The sequence below is a fragment of the Kickxella alabastrina genome (genome assembly GCF_025024165.1).
Source record: "Kickxella alabastrina strain RSA 675 chromosome Unknown BX661scaffold_18, whole genome shotgun sequence".
NCBI classification, from domain to species: Eukaryota; Fungi; Kickxellomycota; class Kickxellomycetes; order Kickxellales; family Kickxellaceae; genus Kickxella; species Kickxella alabastrina.
In genome coordinates this window covers 258,819-276,349 of record NW_026251489.1, presented here as the reverse complement: position 1 = coordinate 276,349, position 17,531 = coordinate 258,819, and the positions used below count along the sequence as shown (strand labels likewise).

The 17,531-nt window shown below is 46.2% G+C and overlaps 8 protein-coding genes across 8 annotated transcripts; 1 reads left to right on the top strand and 7 right to left on the bottom strand.

The window, feature by feature from the left end:
- Positions 1 to 179: 179 nt before the first annotated feature.
- Positions 180 to 936, bottom strand: BX661DRAFT_44382 (yippee zinc-binding/DNA-binding /Mis18, centromere assembly-domain-containing protein). Its single transcript, XM_051539176.1, has one exon. It carries the CDS (start codon positions 866 to 868, stop codon positions 482 to 484), a length of 387 nt encoding a protein of 128 aa, XP_051390199.1. The 5' UTR covers positions 869 to 936; the 3' UTR covers positions 180 to 481.
- An 875-nt stretch (positions 937 to 1,811) lies between these two features.
- Positions 1,812 to 2,593, bottom strand: BX661DRAFT_185488 (uncharacterized protein; the record flags this gene model as incomplete). Its single annotated transcript, XM_051536785.1, has 1 exon — positions 1,812 to 2,593. A coding segment is annotated over exon 1 (404 nt), but the record flags the coding sequence as incomplete, so codon positions are not given.
- Positions 2,594 to 2,868: 275 nt separating this feature from the next.
- Positions 2,869 to 4,464, bottom strand: BX661DRAFT_144852 (uncharacterized protein; the record flags this gene model as incomplete). Its single annotated transcript, XM_051533074.1, has 2 exons — positions 2,869 to 3,198; positions 3,397 to 4,464. The coding sequence occupies 2 exons, from the start codon at positions 4,462 to 4,464 to the stop codon at positions 2,869 to 2,871; spliced, it is 1,398 nt and encodes a 465-aa protein (XP_051390197.1).
- A 315-nt stretch (positions 4,465 to 4,779) lies between these two features.
- Positions 4,780 to 6,270, bottom strand: BX661DRAFT_199685 (aldehyde dehydrogenase; the record flags this gene model as incomplete). Its single annotated transcript, XM_051538349.1, has 1 exon — positions 4,780 to 6,270. The coding sequence occupies one exon, from the start codon at positions 6,268 to 6,270 to the stop codon at positions 4,780 to 4,782; it is 1,491 nt and encodes a 496-aa protein (XP_051390196.1).
- A 373-nt stretch (positions 6,271 to 6,643) lies between these two features.
- On the bottom strand, positions 6,644 to 7,350 carry BX661DRAFT_225764 (uncharacterized protein; the record flags this gene model as incomplete). Its single annotated transcript, XM_051538951.1, has 2 exons — positions 7,056 to 7,350; positions 6,644 to 6,996 (listed from the first exon to the last, which is right to left on the bottom strand). The coding sequence occupies exons 1-2, from the start codon at positions 7,225 to 7,227 to the stop codon at positions 6,644 to 6,646; spliced, it is 525 nt and encodes a 174-aa protein (XP_051390195.1). The 5' UTR covers positions 7,228 to 7,350.
- A 4,147-nt stretch (positions 7,351 to 11,497) lies between these two features.
- BX661DRAFT_185481 (uncharacterized protein) lies at positions 11,498 to 12,386 on the top strand. The gene is given in 5 exon segments (XM_051536784.1): positions 11,498 to 11,650; positions 11,686 to 11,900; positions 11,915 to 11,995; positions 12,097 to 12,151; positions 12,269 to 12,386. The coding sequence occupies 5 exon segments, from the start codon at positions 11,627 to 11,629 to the stop codon at positions 12,311 to 12,313; spliced, it is 420 nt and encodes a 139-aa protein (XP_051390194.1). The 5' UTR covers positions 11,498 to 11,626; the 3' UTR covers positions 12,314 to 12,386.
- A 259-nt stretch (positions 12,387 to 12,645) lies between these two features.
- BX661DRAFT_124236 (uncharacterized protein) lies at positions 12,646 to 13,821 on the bottom strand (the record flags this gene model as incomplete). Its single annotated transcript, XM_051532428.1, has 1 exon — positions 12,646 to 13,821. A coding segment is annotated over one exon (1,176 nt), but the record flags the coding sequence as incomplete, so codon positions are not given.
- Positions 13,822 to 14,471: 650 nt separating this feature from the next.
- Positions 14,472 to 17,003, bottom strand: BX661DRAFT_199681 (uncharacterized protein; the record flags this gene model as incomplete). Its single annotated transcript, XM_051538348.1, has 3 exons — positions 14,472 to 15,287; positions 15,465 to 15,527; positions 16,125 to 17,003. 3 exons carry the CDS (start codon positions 17,001 to 17,003, stop codon positions 14,472 to 14,474), a joined length of 1,758 nt encoding a protein of 585 aa, XP_051390192.1.
- Positions 17,004 to 17,531: the final 528 nt, after the last annotated feature.

Here is a 17,531-nt window from a genome sequence, read left to right as displayed (position 1 = left end):
AGGCGGGGGAAATGGAGGCGGTGGATTCGTGAATCATTCCAGGCAACTATGCTGTAGCAAATCTTTAAGCTGCTGGTGAATGCGTCTTGACCACCCTGTGCTTTTTTGTCATGATGGTCTGCAGAATTGAGGTGCTTTTTATGCGCTCAGGAACATTGCCAAAAAAAGTTAAACAAGGACTGCGGAGAACCAATTTTTCATTCACTGGTGCTTATAGTAGTAGTGCCAACACGTCACCGCCCGAACCGCTTTGACGGGTCAACTGGATAAATATCTGCGCCACTCGCTGACGCTCTCTTCCTAGACCCACCAGCCACTGGCGGGCTATTCACTGGATTTTTGGCCTGCATCAACGCCTGCTCCAACTTTTGCAACCGCGCGGCAATCGCTGTGACATTGCTCTTGACCATGCCCAGATCATTATGAAACCCAACGCTCGTGTAAAACTCGGCTGTCGGCCGCCTCACGTTCTCCTCGCCCTTCAAGCATTTCCTAGCTCGTATGTCAAAACCCTGTCAATATCCAGAGCAAACGTGTTGCGGACACTGTCCAGATCCTCTGTAGTTGTCACGTAGCGCCGTCCTATCCCTGCCTGGCATTCGCTGCAGTTGAGCTCGTGGTATATGCCGTCATCTGTGTTTCTTTTCACTTTGCTAACAACTACGCTGTCAGGAACTGATTGAAGGCCAAAGAGATTGCGTTCGGGAAGAGAGGCTACGTAGGCGAACGTGTCGCCGAGGATTGTTCGGCATTTCGCACAGCTAAAGACAATCGGGCCATTGATGGCCCCGTCGCTGTCGTTCGTTTCGCGCGCTTCTGCATGCCCTGAAGTCGCCTGGTGGACCCCGTTGCTAGACCTGCGGCTCATTATCAAAATAAATAAACTTTTGCGTATGTATGTGTGTATAGTCGTATGTACGTGTTGTATTGTAGTTGGGATTCTTTGTCCTTGCATTTTTTATTTTTATGCAATTTTTGTATATGTAGTTTATTATGTACACATAAAAACTTTGGGATATCACATGTTTAAAACGGTAAAGTTGAGCAGTAAATCATATTGGATATATATTGTTAATTAAACTTGCAGAATACCTTCTGATACGTGATTACAAATTACTTTGAACCTATTTATAATCTTCCAGAACCAGGAGTATGTCCGGTCGGCGGCCTCCCTGGTCTAGGAGTGGGTTTGGTTGGCGGCTTGGGCTTGGGCTTAAGAGTTGCTTGTCTTGCAACCAGATGTTGGTCTTGATTTTGGTCCTTGACTTGGGCCAAGACAGCGGGAACAACGGCAGCTGTGAAGATGAGAGAAGAGATAAATTTCATTGTGATGACTTTGCTGTATTTTATTATTAAAATGTAACCTGTTAGTGTAGAATTAGCGGGATATTGTAGTTGTTTTTATAGGCTATATTTTGATACTCTGTAAATTAATTTGTTATTATAAAAATGCTTGCTCGCTATCGGAATATTAAATTGATACAATCCTATGGACTGAATATGTGTGCGTCAGTTGACAATTCAAAACCAGCAAAATAATTTCTATTCGAAAGTGTCATTTTTCTACACAAAATTCCCAAACAAAAATATGTCACTTACATATGACATGCGTAAACTTGACATGGTGGCTTTATTTTTTTGCAAATATATTTTTTTACAAATGGATAACTCGACTGAACTTGATTTCTAACAAAATTGCACATGCTAGCGTGGCTTTATTTCTCAATGATGTTGCCACCTTATTATGTTGTTTCGAATATATGTATGTACCGCGTGACTTTTGTTTTTGTTTTATTTTTCGCATTAAAAAGGTGATTAATTACTAATTGATTTACAATCAAAATATACCCAAAGAATTAACCAAAACTAAAATAATACTGAAAAACTAAAACAAATGAATATCTATGCTTTTTCCTCAACAGGTTCTACAGCCAAATGCGGCATTTCCACAGGCAACTCAACCTTACTCGCAGCCTGATTATTAGCCCAAGAAATAAAAGCATTCCAAAAAATCCCCACCACACTACTAAACGGCACCCGATACAGTACAGGTACGAACCCGAAATTAACTACCTGCACAACCGGCCACACGGCATAATTAGCCATCAATGTGGCCAATAATACTCTCTCAATCTTCTTTTTGCCGATTCCCATCCTTTCCCTTCCATGAAATTCATAGCCACGAAGAATCCGGCAATACCCAAGGGCGCGTAAATCAATTGATCCATTGATACGCGCTTACCGACGGCCATGGCAAAGGATGTTTTGCCTGCAAGTTGAAGGGGGAGTGGGATTTTGCGGTTGAGGAAGAGGTACCATTTGTGAAAGAGGGGTGCGCAGAGGGAGCCCCAGGCTATGAAGCGGAGCGTGCGCCGGTGGTCCCAGTGGAAACGGTGGTGGGCGTTGCGGGATTCAATGTGTTGCGCTAAGAGGTCGCCGATACCCCCGAGGGCACCGTTGGTTACTGTTAGCGTTAAAAGCGGACGCTCGGAGGCTAGAGATGTCCAAGCACGGAATAGAGCTGCCATTACAAATCTCTCAACTATATTGTTAAAGATAATATAATAAAGACAAAAAATCGAGAAGAATGAAAGCCAGGATGAATGAGTAAACTTTCTTTGAGAACAAAAGCGAATGAACAAAAAGTTTTCCGAGTTTGTGTTTCACCTGACGTCATCGTGAATAAAAAAGTGGACAAAATTTCCAATGTTCGAATTGTCCAGACCCTTATTTTACATCCCATTCATTTCCTGCTGCTCAAAAAATTAGTATGTCACACCATCAACTGATCAAAGGATAAAGTGTAATAAAAATAGACGAAAATTAAAGCGAGGCTATAAAGAAAAAGCTAGTAAATATATTCTCCAATCATTTGGGATCGGTCACGTATGTCCCAGGGAACACGCCAACAACACCACGAAGCCTGCCTGTCCACCAATCATCCTTTGCCTCCGTCCGCTTCAACAACTCGATTCTATCGCCTTCCTTGAACTCCAAGTCACCTTGCGCCTGAGCTACATAATCATACAACGCCTCAACATACTGCGCACCGCTGCTACCACTACCACTAGGCAATGTTGCCATTGGTTTTTCGACAGGAGCAGTAGAATATGCGCCTGGTCCATAGGATGGCAGCGGAGCGGCCGTATGCGCAATATAAGGTGATGCCGCTGCCGGTGGTGGTGTCGCATGCTGCTTCTGCGAAGATGACGACGGTGGGAAGGATGATTGGTAGGTGCCGTAGGGCGATTTCGCGGCTTCAAATGTGGCAACAGGGCCAGAACCAGAACCAGCTGCTGCTCCCAACATGGCTGGCGATTTGTCGCCGGCCATGTTGGGATTAGCCCCACCGTAAGGGTAGTTTCCAGCAACTGGTAAAGGCTTGGGTTCGGGAACCAACAGATCCTTGCCCTTGTACGGACTGACCGTACCGTAGGGACTAGAGGAACCAGACGGTGGTGTAGCGCCCCCCTGTGATGCAAATATGCCCGCCGCCGCAGGCTTATAACCAGCTGGCTTATCCTTCTTAGAAAAAGTGCCCCTAACGGTACCCATCATGCCCGCCTTGCTCTCGTCCAGCTTTACAGGCACTACAACCATGTTTCCGTGACCCCACAGATCAATAGCGGACAGGCTCTGCTCCGCCTTCGCCCACTTGTTCTGCCACCCAACTACCACAGGCGTGGTTAAGTCAAAAGCCGGGCAATTCCTCGCTGCGTCCGAGAACTCCCTAAACAGGCTATCATAAAGCTGATGCTGGATCCTAAAGAACTTGACAAAAATAGGATCAATAAAGGCCTGCCTCAAATCCAGCATCTGCTTCAACTCAGCCTTCAACATATCGTTAAAGTACGTGTACTGGCGGGCGGCATCCTGGTACTGCGCAGAATTCTTCTGGTAGGATTTTTCTTCCGAAAGCATGCGATGGCCATCGGTGGACTCCTTGGCCTCTGCCTTCTCCACAGCCACGCGGTGCCGGTCATAATCCATCATTTTGTGGTCTCTCTTTTGGATAACCTTGTGCACATTGCGCATCATCGCCATCATTTCCTGAATCGGCCCCACGATGGAAATATCGAGGGAGCTCAGCTGCGGCTCAATGCTTTGCTTAATTGCCACTACACGGCGGTGGAATTCCTCTGCTACCCGCAGGAGTTCCGGCGACGCACCTTCGTCCACGTAGCTGCCAACTGGTTGCGCAGTGCCATCCGGGTCCGTGCTGATGGGGCGATAGACAGCGAGGATTTGCTCAAGATAGGAGGTCTGGTAGAGGAGGGTCGCGCGGATGCTGTCCCGGAACTGGGCTGTTTGCGCAAATAGTTGTTTGGTGTCGGCTTCGAGCTCGATGAAGCGCGCCTTGAGGTCGTCGAAATCTGTGTCGACTGTTTTTGCACCGCGGCCAATCTTGGATTGCAGCTGGTGGGGCATTCGCTCCAGCGCCTTTTTGAACCCTTTCCAGCTCATTTGTACGAGAAAATATAGGTTTTTTTTGTAAGAGTAGAAAAAATAAGCAAATAATAGAAAAAGAAAGTTATATTGTAATGAACACGAAGAGAAATTGCGGGGAAAGAATAGGAAGAAGATAGAAACAAAAATTGTGGCGAGCGCACTTTTTTTGTATTTCTTCCAACCTTTGTATATGCGCCTGTGTGTGTTTGTCTGAGCGTCACACGCACTGTATTTCTTCTATTTCATGCTTTTTTCCTTTTCTTTTTCTTTTCCTTTCCGCCAAAGCCTTCTTTGTGTGGATTGGGGTTGAGCACCACACTGATTTTATTTTCAGTATGTGATGTCGTCGATAATTGCCTTCGTGGCCAAGTATCCGTCAAACGACTCGTATCCAAGCTCGCGGCCAAAGCCCGAGTTGCGGAACCCGCCGAACGGCAAGTACGAATACAGCGCATTATAGTTATTGACCCAAATGGTACCGCAGCGCATCTTGCGCGTGAACCTGGCAATGTCGCTATGATTGCGAGTGAAAATGCCCGCGGCCAGCCCAAACTCGCTCTTACGCTCTATCTCAATGACGTCGTCCAGGCTGTCGAACGGCTGCAGCACAGAAAGCACAGGGCCAAAGATCTCCTCGGTGGCGATGCGCGCCTGGGGATCAACGTTTTGGAACACTGTGGGGCGGACCCAGTACCCCTCCTGGCCGACCCGATGCCTGCCGTCGCCAGTCAGCAATTGCGCCTTGTCCTCTTCAATTCCAATGCGGATGTACTCGAGCACGCGGTCCATCTGGCGGCGGTCAATCAGCGGGCCCATCTCGGTGTCCTCGCTCTGGGGCACGCCTAGCACTAGCTTTTCGGCAGCAGCCTTGAGCAACGGCAGGAACTCAGCGTAGATGGACCGGTGCACCCAGAGCCGCGTCAGCGCGTTGCAGTTCATGCCAGTGTTGCTCATGCACCCGCTGATTACCAGCTCGGCGGTGCGCTGAAGGTCGGCATCGGGCATGACGACGCCAGGGCTCTTGCCGCCAAGCTCCACGGAGGTAGCGCGCACGCGCGCTGTCGATGCCGTCGACCGGATGACGTGCTTGCCGGTGGCCACAGAGCCTGTAAAACCAATCTTGTCGACAAGATCATGGTCCACCAGCGCCTGGCCGACAGCCACGCCGCCCAAAACCACGTTGAAGACACCGGCGGGGAACCGCCCAGTGTTGTGCAGCAGGTGGGCAAAGAACAGGGTGGTCAGCGGTGTCTGCGGCCCCGGCTTGAACACCACCGTGCATCCGGCCGCCAGAGCCGGTGCCACCTTCCAGGCCAGCAGGCACAGTGGGTAGTTGAACGCGTTGATGAAGCCGACAACGCCCACGGGCACCTTGACCGTGTACCCTTCGAGTCCCGCATTGGTCTGCGCCGCAATGTGCCTTCCCTCGACCTTGTCCGCGTACCCAGCAAAGTGCCGGAACAGATCAATGGTGTCGTCTAGCTCTACGCGCACGTCGCGGATGGGCTTTCCCGTGTTAAGGCTCTCCAGATGCTCCAAAGCCTGGCGGTTGTCTTCGATCGACATGGCCAGTGCAAGGAGCGCGTCGCGGCGCTGTGCTCCAGAGTATGTGTTCACCCATGCGCCCGAGTAGAACGCTTTGTGTGCTGCTTGGACGGCCGCATCAAGGTCGGATGCGGTGCTCTCGCTTACTGTGGCAATCACTTGGCCTGTGGCCGGGTTCTCAATGCTGCTTGTTTGTGAGTCCGACGAGCCCACCCACTCACCATTGATATACGTGAGCGTGGGATCGAACGGGAGGCTGCTTATAATGGAAGACATTTTTATATGGTAAAAAAACAAGATGTGGAGTATTATTTCGAAAAGGAATATGAGTGGTAAATATGTGGATGAATATACGAATGACGCTGTTTCTCTCAAATATAGTGGAGGGCGGCCGCGCCTTTTTATACAACAAACGAAAGTGTTTTGTAACTGCTACTCGATGACGGATGAAAAATAACGATTTGTTCATAACTGCCTGTTTTAGAGCCCAAGCACGCAACCCCTCACCGCGGCCCTAATCCTTCATTTCTCTCTTTTATCTGTAACAAAGCATATATGCAATGCGCACGAGAGTGCACAAGCGCGAAAAAAATAAATGCCATCTTGCATATATTCACACACCCACGAACGCACAACACATTGAATTTTTTTATTCCTGATCAGGCTTGATTGCCAGCACAGTCTTGCGCAGTCCATCAACAGTCTGCGCCTTGCGCTCCGCCTTCTTTATCAACCCCTTCCTAATAGCCCTCAAGTCGCCCGTCATCTCAAACACCTGTGCCAAGCCAGCCTTGCACGCATCCTTCCTCAACTCCTCCTCGTGCTCCGCCCACGGATCCAATTGCGCTGCCTCCAACACCAGCGCCGGCGCCACTCCGTCAATCTTCTCCATCAGCCTGGTCAAGTCAATCCCCATTGCACCCAGCTCTCTCACAATAGCCTCACGCCTCTGCTTATCGGCTTGTGGCGCCTCTTCAGATATCGCGTGAGCCTTGGGAGGGTCTCCGAGTCCATGTGGTTTAGGATGCCCTTGCATTCGGATAGGTCAGCTATGAGTGTACGGTATTTTTGCTTGGCTGAGCGTAGCCGTGCGGTCTTTTGGTGGTCTGCCTGGAGGTATTGCAGGGCCATGTAAAGTGTGCCGCCCGTTATGGCCACTATACCAAGAACAGCGGCTGCGGCTGGTGTTGAGCCGTCGTGTTTGTAGTGCTGAAAGAGCTCCCAGAACTGCATTGTCGTTTTGTGTTGAAATTTGTGTCAATCTGGGATGAAAATAAAGTTGAATTGTTTGAAAGTAACGAAACAGAAAAGAAAATAGCAAACGAAAAGACACGGCTGTGATATATGCATGATGGGTTTCGAAAGGTTTCTAAGTAAACAGGAACGATAACTTCTATGGAAAGTAAAACTTTTTAATTGGCTGCCTGGAGATTAGAATCAGCAGAAAGCTTGGGCTTGAATGGATGATTTTGTTCAGGCTGTGTTGCAGAAATAGCTGTCACTGGGATCTTGAATATGAGCTTGGTTCTGTGACTACACTTATCCTTTTTGTTGAATAGGATCTTGACTGGACTTGGAGAATGCTGACGAGTACTATGCTGCACCGGCGCCTTCCAAGTTGTCGACGCACTTCTTGGCCGTGACACTGCTCGGCTTTTACTTGTTGCTGTCGTGGTCAATTGGCAAACCATCGACATACTAGATCTGCAGGCATGTCTCGTTGGTATACCGCAGCAGGCCGTGGCAAAGGGTCCCTCTCGGTGATTTTGTCGACAAGCTTGATTGGCCCGCATCCAGGACTAAAAGTTGCTTTCTCCTGCTATCGGATTTTGCACCGGATCTTTCCCTTTGACCATCCACACTTAGCGCTGTAAGTTCCAATGATGTTGGCTGACAGGTAACAAACAGGCTGTGACACATCAGTTGCAGTGTCGCCACCGTGCGCTTGGAGTGGGCTTGTAATTGGCCTTGCCTAATTTGCGCGGATCGGGCACTCAGTGATGTTTCTTCATCTCAGAATGGCATGCCGGGGCAGACCTTGAACGTTCAGAACTCATCGACTAGGAACACTTTGAGGCCATGTCCCAGCAGCGCCTTGCGCCTGCCAGTGTCAATGAACACAGCAGGTTTGATCCAGCTGATAATTTCTTTACGCATCAAGTCGTAGATATAAGGGGCCGACTGTCTCGCTTCTTCCGCTTTCGTTTTTGACACTTTTTCGACATTAGTAGCTTTCCCGGCGTCAGCAGCCTTTCGGATCTGCTTGCTTTTTTAGGGGTGCGCTTGCTTTGACAGCAGACTGAGCGGCGGGCTTAGTGACGGCCAAGTATTTTTTAGTGATTTTTAGTGATTTTATTTTTGCAAATATATTAAAACCATTAAAAATTCCAATAAAACGAATGTGACGAAAAAAGTGGACCCTCTCAAATTGAAAAGCGAGACTTTCGCAGTCTTGATCTAGTTAGATTTGTTGCTATAGTGGTTCGATATCTCCCAACTTCTCCAAGAAAGTACGCTAAATCTCAGACTTTACACCCCCCGCTTACAAAGTTGGGGGAAGTTGTGAAAGAGAAAAAACCAACTCGCATCAAACCCGTGGACATTTTTGTCGTTTTGTCTTCTGTCTTGTGCTCAGCAAACCAAGATAACATATTTCCCTGATTGGCAAACTTGTTACCAAGAACAATGCTGATTGCAAATCAAAACATATCAGAAACAGTCCACTCCGATCACCTTGTAATTCAAGTCCACTATTATTGTGCTGCGCTTCAAGTCTATCTTCCTGTCTTTCAGTAGAGCAAATTGCACTCATCCGGAACGCCAGCATTGGCCAATGACACTAGGGGTAGAATAAAAAGTAAATGAATTATATTCATGACAATAGCAAGATAATTTAGTATAAATAGAAATTTTAAACTGCAAAGCTACATAAACAAGAGTAGGTTGATGCAAGTTATTGTTTTTATATTCTAGTCCGTCTCTTTCGTTATCGTGCAGTGTGCTCGGCGTGGCATCAAAAATAGCCATTATTCAGCAAATAAAAAGCACAACGTATCATTTCTGTATTTACCGAGCGTTACTACTACCATCTCCCCGCCTTTTATTTATTGTAAGTTTGATACGCCGTGTCCCACTTTGTGCTCCTGTATTTTCTGTTTCGAACATCGAATGATGCATAAAAATCTTCAAAAACATTACCACTCGTGTACCTACCAATATAAATTTGTAAAAAGAGGCGAACAGACATGGTTAGGATTGCTAACAGGAAAGGATTCTCCGCATATTCTGCAGCCGCACATATTGCTTACTGGAATATCTGCGCCATGGTAATTGTGATACTGAGGATGATAGTGCGCATTTAATAATAATAATGCAAATTGCTGTATTAATTGGGTTTAAAAATTATGTATGTATACTACCATATGGTTTAGGCTTTATATATAATTCACACGCTCTATCTTTTTGTTAATAATTCACCATTCTTCTGCTCTCCGTCCCCTCTACGATTTTTTGTCTCTTCTGATTTTCCTTGGCTAAAAATTTGCAATGTCTTTTGAGAATTCCAACATGCCGGTGAGCTATGTATAATGATTTCAAATTTGTTCACCCCAAAGTCTGATCACAATTTTTCATATTAGAAAGGCAGTGACTTTGACAATTCCGCTTTTTTATTCCCCTCCCCACATTTTTCGTTCAACCTACGCTCTTATAATATTCAATTGGTGTGCAGAAAAAAGCGAAAACATGCGTTTATATTCAACTACACGCTACAGGACAATGCGCACCCTTTTCCGCACCTCGACTACACTTTTCAATTAAAATTAAGCGCAATACATGCCGCTCATTTGATGCTGTACTGAGTATTTATGTTTGCATTAAATGCATATTATAATTAAACTACCAGCGGCTATACTAAAACAAAAAACGTTTAACGAGTTGACACATTGGGTTACATTAACGCTTTGATGTTAGATTGGGATTGTTTCTTGTCTTGGGTGGCCCAAAGGTAGTTCTAGGTGGTTTAGCGGTTGATGGCCTTGGCTGTACCTGCGTTTTGGGCTGGGTCTGGACAGTAGAGGCAACAACGACAGCTAAAACAAAAATGACAAATAAATTCATTGTTTAAAAAGATTAAAGGATATTGGGTTTGAATATACTTTATAGTCAGACAAATAAAAAGTCTGCGGGATGTTATGTCATTTTATAGCTGTTGTTTGCTGCTTAAAAACATCCTTTGAATAAAATAATATGCAATGTAGGAGTATGCTTGAATACAGGTGGTTTTATTAAAGCATTGAATGCCAACGTCAAAAATGAATGATATTTTTTATGTTCAACTATTACTGCTAAACAATAATGCCAAAACATACAGCAAATCATTAGAACGAAGCTCATTTTTTATAAACAAGCTTTATTTTTGTCAGCCTTAGTAGAACAAAAAATACACATGTGACAAGATGGTGCAATGCTAGCAGTAATGTGAGAATAATAGCAACACAATAAATAGCCATTTTCTCTCACGCCTCACTTCTAACAAGCCAATCCAACACACCATTACTTGATAAACAGTCGATGGTGCAATATCTTGAACGTTAGAATGTGGCTATCATGATTGACTGACATTTAAATACGCCTTAATTCATTTGTTTGGAATATGTCTTTTTGATATTGTTGCTATTTGTGTTTATAACTCTGCAAATATTTTGATTTGCGAGGAAAAGCAATGTATCCATAAAATAAATTACTGTGCTGTTGTGTGACAAAAAGGGAAGGCCAATAAATGTAAACTGAGCAGTTACAAGGAATACTGCTAAATGGGTAATTAAATATTTATTAGAAAACTAAGGTGTCCTCATCCTCATAGTGGGGACACGGTGTATATCGAAAATATACTATAAGTGCGCGGCATCTCCTGTGCTGCACATATGTATACAAACATCAAAACAAGTAACAATATCAAAACAAAATTTATTTTGATGCACCTCCAAATTGCATCAATTTCTACTATCACCAGGATCTAGCAAAAACAGGTTCAATCATGAACACCATGCGGTTTCGCGATCGATGTGATTGGACCAGGGCATTGGGTGACGTCCTGCATCTGTCTGATGCATCTTTGCGCGCCTGCGGGCTCAGATCGGGTCGCTGGCCCAGGTTGCCCCCCCCCCCCCATGGGGCTCTCAACAATAGTATGTTTCTTTTAAGTTCCAATATAAAATGAGTGCTTTTTTTTTTTTAATGCAAATTTCTTGTAAACAATACTTGTCTCTTTTTAATAGACAATTTTGACTTGGTGCACTGCACATATGATGAATGATGCCCATAAAAACAGGCTATGTTTTTAGCCCTCCCTTTTTACACGGACTAATGCTCCATTTTTAAACTTGCAGTTGAGCCCTTGTAGTGCCGTTAAACTGCAACAAATTTCAGCGTTAACCACTTGGTTGAATATATCCAATTTGTTTATAAACATCGCAACTTTGTTCACGGGACTGTCCCCATACTTAAGCCATAATTTAGTTTATGTTTATAAATAAAATCCATTAATTTATTAATTTACTTGCAGTTTATTATCATATTTAACCACAATCCATCACACAAATTAGAGCATATAAAACTATACCTTCTTTAAATGAGCACCACAATGCAAGCAGCAGTGATGCGTGAGCAGTACCCGTTGAAATCCAAGAGGCGATAAAGAAATACGAGGATTTCATCACAACCAAATTACAGCCTGATCTCCAACAAACCCTGGAACTCCGCGACACCATATTTAACCAAATGTCCGAATACCTAAAGCTAAAAACACACATTGACACCATTCGCACACAGGGACTGGATGAGCTGGAGACTAAGGTGGATTTGGGATCGAATTTCTACGTCAAGGCGTTTGTGCCCGATACAAAGTTTATTTTGTTAGTATTGGGTTTGGGTTTCATTTGCAAATGACCTTGGATGAGGCCGATGCGTTTATTGACGAGAAAGTGAAACATTTGGAAAAGTAAGTTATATTTATATCATTGATTGGTATTGCATGTCCGAAAAATTGTTAATTTTATTTTTGACGCTCAAACTTCTACTTTTATTTTCTCGCTGGCATAGGTTGGCGGACAGACATACTGATGAGGCAAATGAGATCAGGGCGCAGATCAAGATGGCAAGTATCATTTGAATTATAGCTACATATCTGCTTTCCAATTAATGACATACATGCTTTTGGTGTACTAATCATACACGCTCATTTATTTTTGATTATCCCATTTTTGAATGCTAGGTGTACAGCGCGTTGATGGAGAGCATTAACGGCCCCAAGGATTGAGCTTTTATGAATACGTATTTGGCTTTTTGCTCATTTTCCATTTAATATACTTGTTCATTTGTTTTTATACAACCCAAAGATAAAGCTAATTTTGTATATTTTCGAAAGGAAACTTTAACATTAAAGCTGGGCTTCAAGTCTATGTCCACTGGCATCTTCGGGACTTTCATTGTCACCGTTTGTAGCTGCAGTGGTCAATGTCTCGAGCATGCGCACAATGCTCTGCTGCTGTTGCTGCTGCAACGTACCAGCACCTACTGCCGCTGCCGCTGTGGTCATGGTTGCAGCTCGCATACCTCGTACCTTGATGAAACACCTTCCTCCTCGCTAACACCATCACTGCTCACATCACTCTTACTGTCCCAATGCGATCTGTCGACCTCACTGCCATACGACACGAAAAGCTCCTCGCCCACCTTAATTTGGCGCGACGTCAAACAGATGATCTGGTTGACCTTGATGCCCTCCAAAAACACAATGTTGTCTCGATTGCCCTCGCGGTCCTCATTCATGAAATGAAACGGGCAATAGAGCGCGCCCAAGGGGTCTGTGTATGGAAGGCCGTTTTCATCTGTAGCGTCAAGAACCGTTTTACGGTACATGATGGAGTAGTGCGAGGCCATGCCGACGTTCTCTTTGAGTGAGTCGAATTCATCCTCGGTCATGGGGACTCCAAAGTAAAAGCCAAGGGGGATTCCGCCCGGTAAGTTGCGGATGGCAAAGAGGCCGTTGCCGGCGCCCGGGATGGATGACGGTTTGACCTCGACTATGTCGCGCCAGCTTTTTGGGATATTCGCATCTGGCTCCGAGTGGGCATTCTCTGGACAAACGACCGATTTGCACACAAACTGTAGTAATGGCAGCGAACTGGTCGAAGACGGCGAGCGGTCAGTGGTAGCAATGATTTCGCCAGACACCTTCTCAGCTGAATCTTGTAAAAAGGACTTTGATGCAGTATTTGGCTGTGGATCAGGTTGTAGATTTGACGCTTCAATATCAACCTGCCCCACATCTAATTCATCCAGGAGAGGTGCATCCACTACAAGCTGTTTGTCGCCAGACTCAGCTTCAATATTAGCTACTAAAGCCTCATTGCCTGCCTGCTCCGCAACTGTGGCTGCCTCGGGGACCAACTCAGGCACTGGGACTGGCAACGGCTCAGGACCAAAACACAATGGCCAATCCTTCTTAACCAAAACCTCCATCCACTCCTCATACGCCGCCAAAGCACCGTCAAAATCCCCAGGCTTATAAGCCAGCTTAAAATGATAGCATCTCGCACCTTCCGGCCGAAACTGCACAAAATGTCTATCTCCATTATTGGTCAACAACGCACTCGCGCTATTCTGTGGCGTCTTCCCTGTGAATGCCCTGGGCAAACCGCGCTCCATGCTGATTTTCTTATCCAATTCCACGGCTTTTCTGACCAACTCACTTCGACTAGCTGTGTTATCAGGTGCTTGTCGCAGGACCAGGAACATCACGTACATTTGGTTGTACCATCGAGGACGCACAGTTCTGGTTTTTTTAGTAGCAGGTTGTGTGGTCAGAGAGTCGGTATCAGCGGTGTTAGCATTGGAAGTGGCGGTGGTGGCGATGGGTATGTGTATGGGCTTTTTGCGCTTTTTTTGAAGACGACGGCCTCCAGGATGGTCTTCGGTGATGATTTCGTCGAGGAGATCGAATACTTCGTTTCCAGTGAGCGTATTGGGGAGAAGTCGTTGTCGTGGCTGGCGCGAGGAGCGTCTGTGCTCGCCGGGCGAGTTGCATGCTGTTTTGCTGGCAACCTCACTGTGAATTTTGCTGCCCCCAGGTGAGCCCGAGCTAGCTGCGCAGGGCGAATCCGGCATTTGAAAATGCAGACAAGTATGTATAGTATGAAAACGCGTCCAAAGTTGGGAATTTGAAATGCAGAATATAAAAAAGTTGAAAAGTTGACGATATAAAGTACTGTAGAGCAAAAAAAGATTTCTTTGGCTGACGTGTAATAAAATTTTAAAAGTAAAAACGATTAGGAAAAATGCATACGAGCAAAAAAATAACAGAAATCAGAAAATATTTATGTCATAAATTTAATAAAGGAAGTGCGTCGTGATCGTGTTGAATAGAACAATGAATGTGTGATATTACGAATGCAAAAAAGAATGAAAAAGAGAGATTAGCCAATGATTCTCGAAATTGATGTCTTTACAGGCTTCTGGTGCTCATGAACGCGCTGCCGAGTAGGGTTAGAGCCGTTGCCGCCACCATTAGACGCGGTGGGATACGCGGGGTTAGCGTTCGAATTCGAATATAGAGACTGCGTAAAGTTGTTTGCATGCTCACTGGTGCCATTGATGTGGGGCATGGCCTGCGAGATATGCTGCGGCGGTGTAGGAACAGAAGTAGAGGGCGCATGGACTGGCGCTTGCTGATGGTGATGCTGGCGATAATGCTGTTGCTGCTGGTAGTAATGCTGCTGTTGCTGCCAGCTTGGATGCTGCATTTGCTGCGTGTGGTATGACATGTTACTAGCACCACTGGATGAGCCCGGGTGCACGTACTCCTGGTGCATGGAGCTGTGGATAGGAGCGCTATGTGGCTGATGCGGCGGCAGAATCTGCTGCTGCTGGGCATACGCCATATGTGCGGATGTCGGCTGCACCGGCACTGAGCGATGCTGCTGCTGATAGTTGTTGTGTACAGCGTGCTGCGGCAGAGGCAGAGGCAGAGGTAGGGGAGCACGCACCATCCCCGCACTAGGCCCAGGCGCAGGCTGTGCCGATGACAGAATCCCGCCAATGCTCGGGTGGTTGCCGCTCGCCCCAACATGATGTGGCGGGTTGTGAGACACGGCAGCCAGAACCAGTGGGGTGTTGGAGTCGCTGGCGGAATTCGGCGTCACACTAGCGCCAGCACCAGCGGCGGCTGAGGCAGGGGCCGTGTTGTCCGCACTAAAATGGGTGGTGGCCTCATTCGCGCGCTTCTTGCTCAGCTTGGCGTAATCTACAAATCAAAATCAATTGATCAGCCAACAAGTGGCAAACCCGGATACAAAAAAAATAATGTGATTTAGCAACGGTGGAAATCAAAGATCCAAAATCACAATGCGTTGGTGCAAATCTTTATTTATAGGCGCCTGAATCATCTGATTTTTGGTTATGAAACTTACGAAGGCCACATGCATTGCAAAGAGTCCTGGCGCCATCAGGGCCACGACGCCATTCAGGTGTCTCTGAAATCCCGCACGAACGGCATGTGTTTGGCTGTGCAGCGTCAGATCTCTTCTATATTTATAAGCGGGCAGATATTTAAAAAGAACAAAAACATGCACGGAAAACCGGTTAGTTGGTTGATTTTATTATGGGCACTTCAATAGAATTGGCAGAGAAAAATTGCGATTCATCGCGATGGGTTTGCATAACAGAAAAAAGAGTGTGAAAAAGGGGGATGGTGGAAATGACAAAAAGTCAACTTTCTGTGGCATAGCAAAAAGGCAAATGAAACGAATAAATAAAGCAAATCGTAGATCTGATACAACCTTCCAAACAAAAGTGAGAGCGGCAAAGTGTAGATCGACAAAGTGCAGATCGACAGAAAGCGATCTATGTAGATTTTATAGTGAGCAAAATATGCACACATATTGCTTCTTTTAGGCGCAATCTCACAGGCAGGTCAAGCAATAATAAGAGGAAGGTGCGGGAAAGGACACTTGCTGAGTGTGCGATTTGTCGCCCCAAACACAGCAACAAACAACAACACAAAAACAAAACCCATTCTTGGTGAAATGATTGCTCACCCAAGATGTACATGAACAGTGGGGTGGACTTACCGAACGTTTGCGGGCCTTGCTCCTTGCAGGCGAAAGCACGGTGCGGCGCTTCCGGATATAGTCCATCGTATCATCATCGGCGCTGGTCGACATGCGCTCGCGGCGAATGGTCATGAACACCAGCAGCACCTCGTACGCCTTGCGTGCCATGTCAATGACCAGGTCGTCCGACGGCTGTGCGTTAAACTTGTTCTTCTCGGGGCCGTACTGCTCGGAAAACTGGCTCAAGATCTTGCATTTGTCGGCTACATCGCGCAGCTCGCTCTGGTACTTCTCCAGAATTGTCGTCCGCTTCTTCTCGCAGCAGCTGCTGCCGCTGGGAGACGCGCACTTGCCCGCCGCCTTGTCATTGACGACATCGTCATTTGACTGCTGCTGCTCTGTGGTGGCAGCAGTGGCATTTTGATTTGAAAACTGCAATGTGCTCATTCTGAAGGTTCCAGCGAGAGACTCTGGCTGCCGCCCACTGTCCCGAGGATATGCGCTGGAAGCCTCCTCGTCGGCCAAATGAAAGGGATGAGGAGGAGGGTGGTGGTGGTGATGGTTGTGGTGATGGTGAGGCGCAACGAGTACTGCCGAAGCTGGGAATACCATGGTTGATGGCCGCGCCAAAGCCTCCGTTGTGACATTTGAAATGTCCTGCATGGTTAAGGGCCGTGCAGCAGGGCCAAAGGGCGCGGCAATACTAGCCACCGCATTGTTTTCTGCAGCCACTGCGCCGCCGTCAGTTGCGAGCGACGCGCGGATGCTTTCAAGCTCGCGAATGTTTGGAAGAGCAGCAACGGGTGAGTCAGCTTCTGAAGCGTCTGCGTTGTGTTGCTGACTCTGCCTTGATGGCTGTGATAGGGCGTTGGGCCCACACACAAAGTTGAGATCCATTATTGTTATTATTAATGAGTATTAATGTGAGGTTGATGTGTGATGTGTGCGATGAAGGCTGCTTGCAACAGCGACAACAACAGCAACAACAACAATAGAACGAAATAAAATAAAAATAATATGCGAAAAGGAGCTCAGGAAAATATTGGAAGGAGAAAATAAAGAGGGAGAGAGAGGCTGACAAGCTGGAAATCGTTACAGCCAACTGATTGGTCAGATAAAAAAGGTATAGAACCCCAAGAATGGAGGACGGGAGACAAGAGACGGGTAAAGTGCAAAAGAAATAATAATGGAAAAATATATAGAAAAAGAGAGATGGCTCAAAATAGTAGCTGGGATGCGTCTAATAAATAGAAAAAGAGCGAGGTGAGGCGAGGTGTGGTGAATGTACAACTGAACAGAGAAAAAGGCAGATGAAGAAAAAACTGCATGAAGAAAAAAACAAGAAAATAGGGACGAAGGGGAGAGGACAAAGGATGCAAGATGGCATTGCAGATTGTTGCATTATTTCTTTTTTTGATATGGATT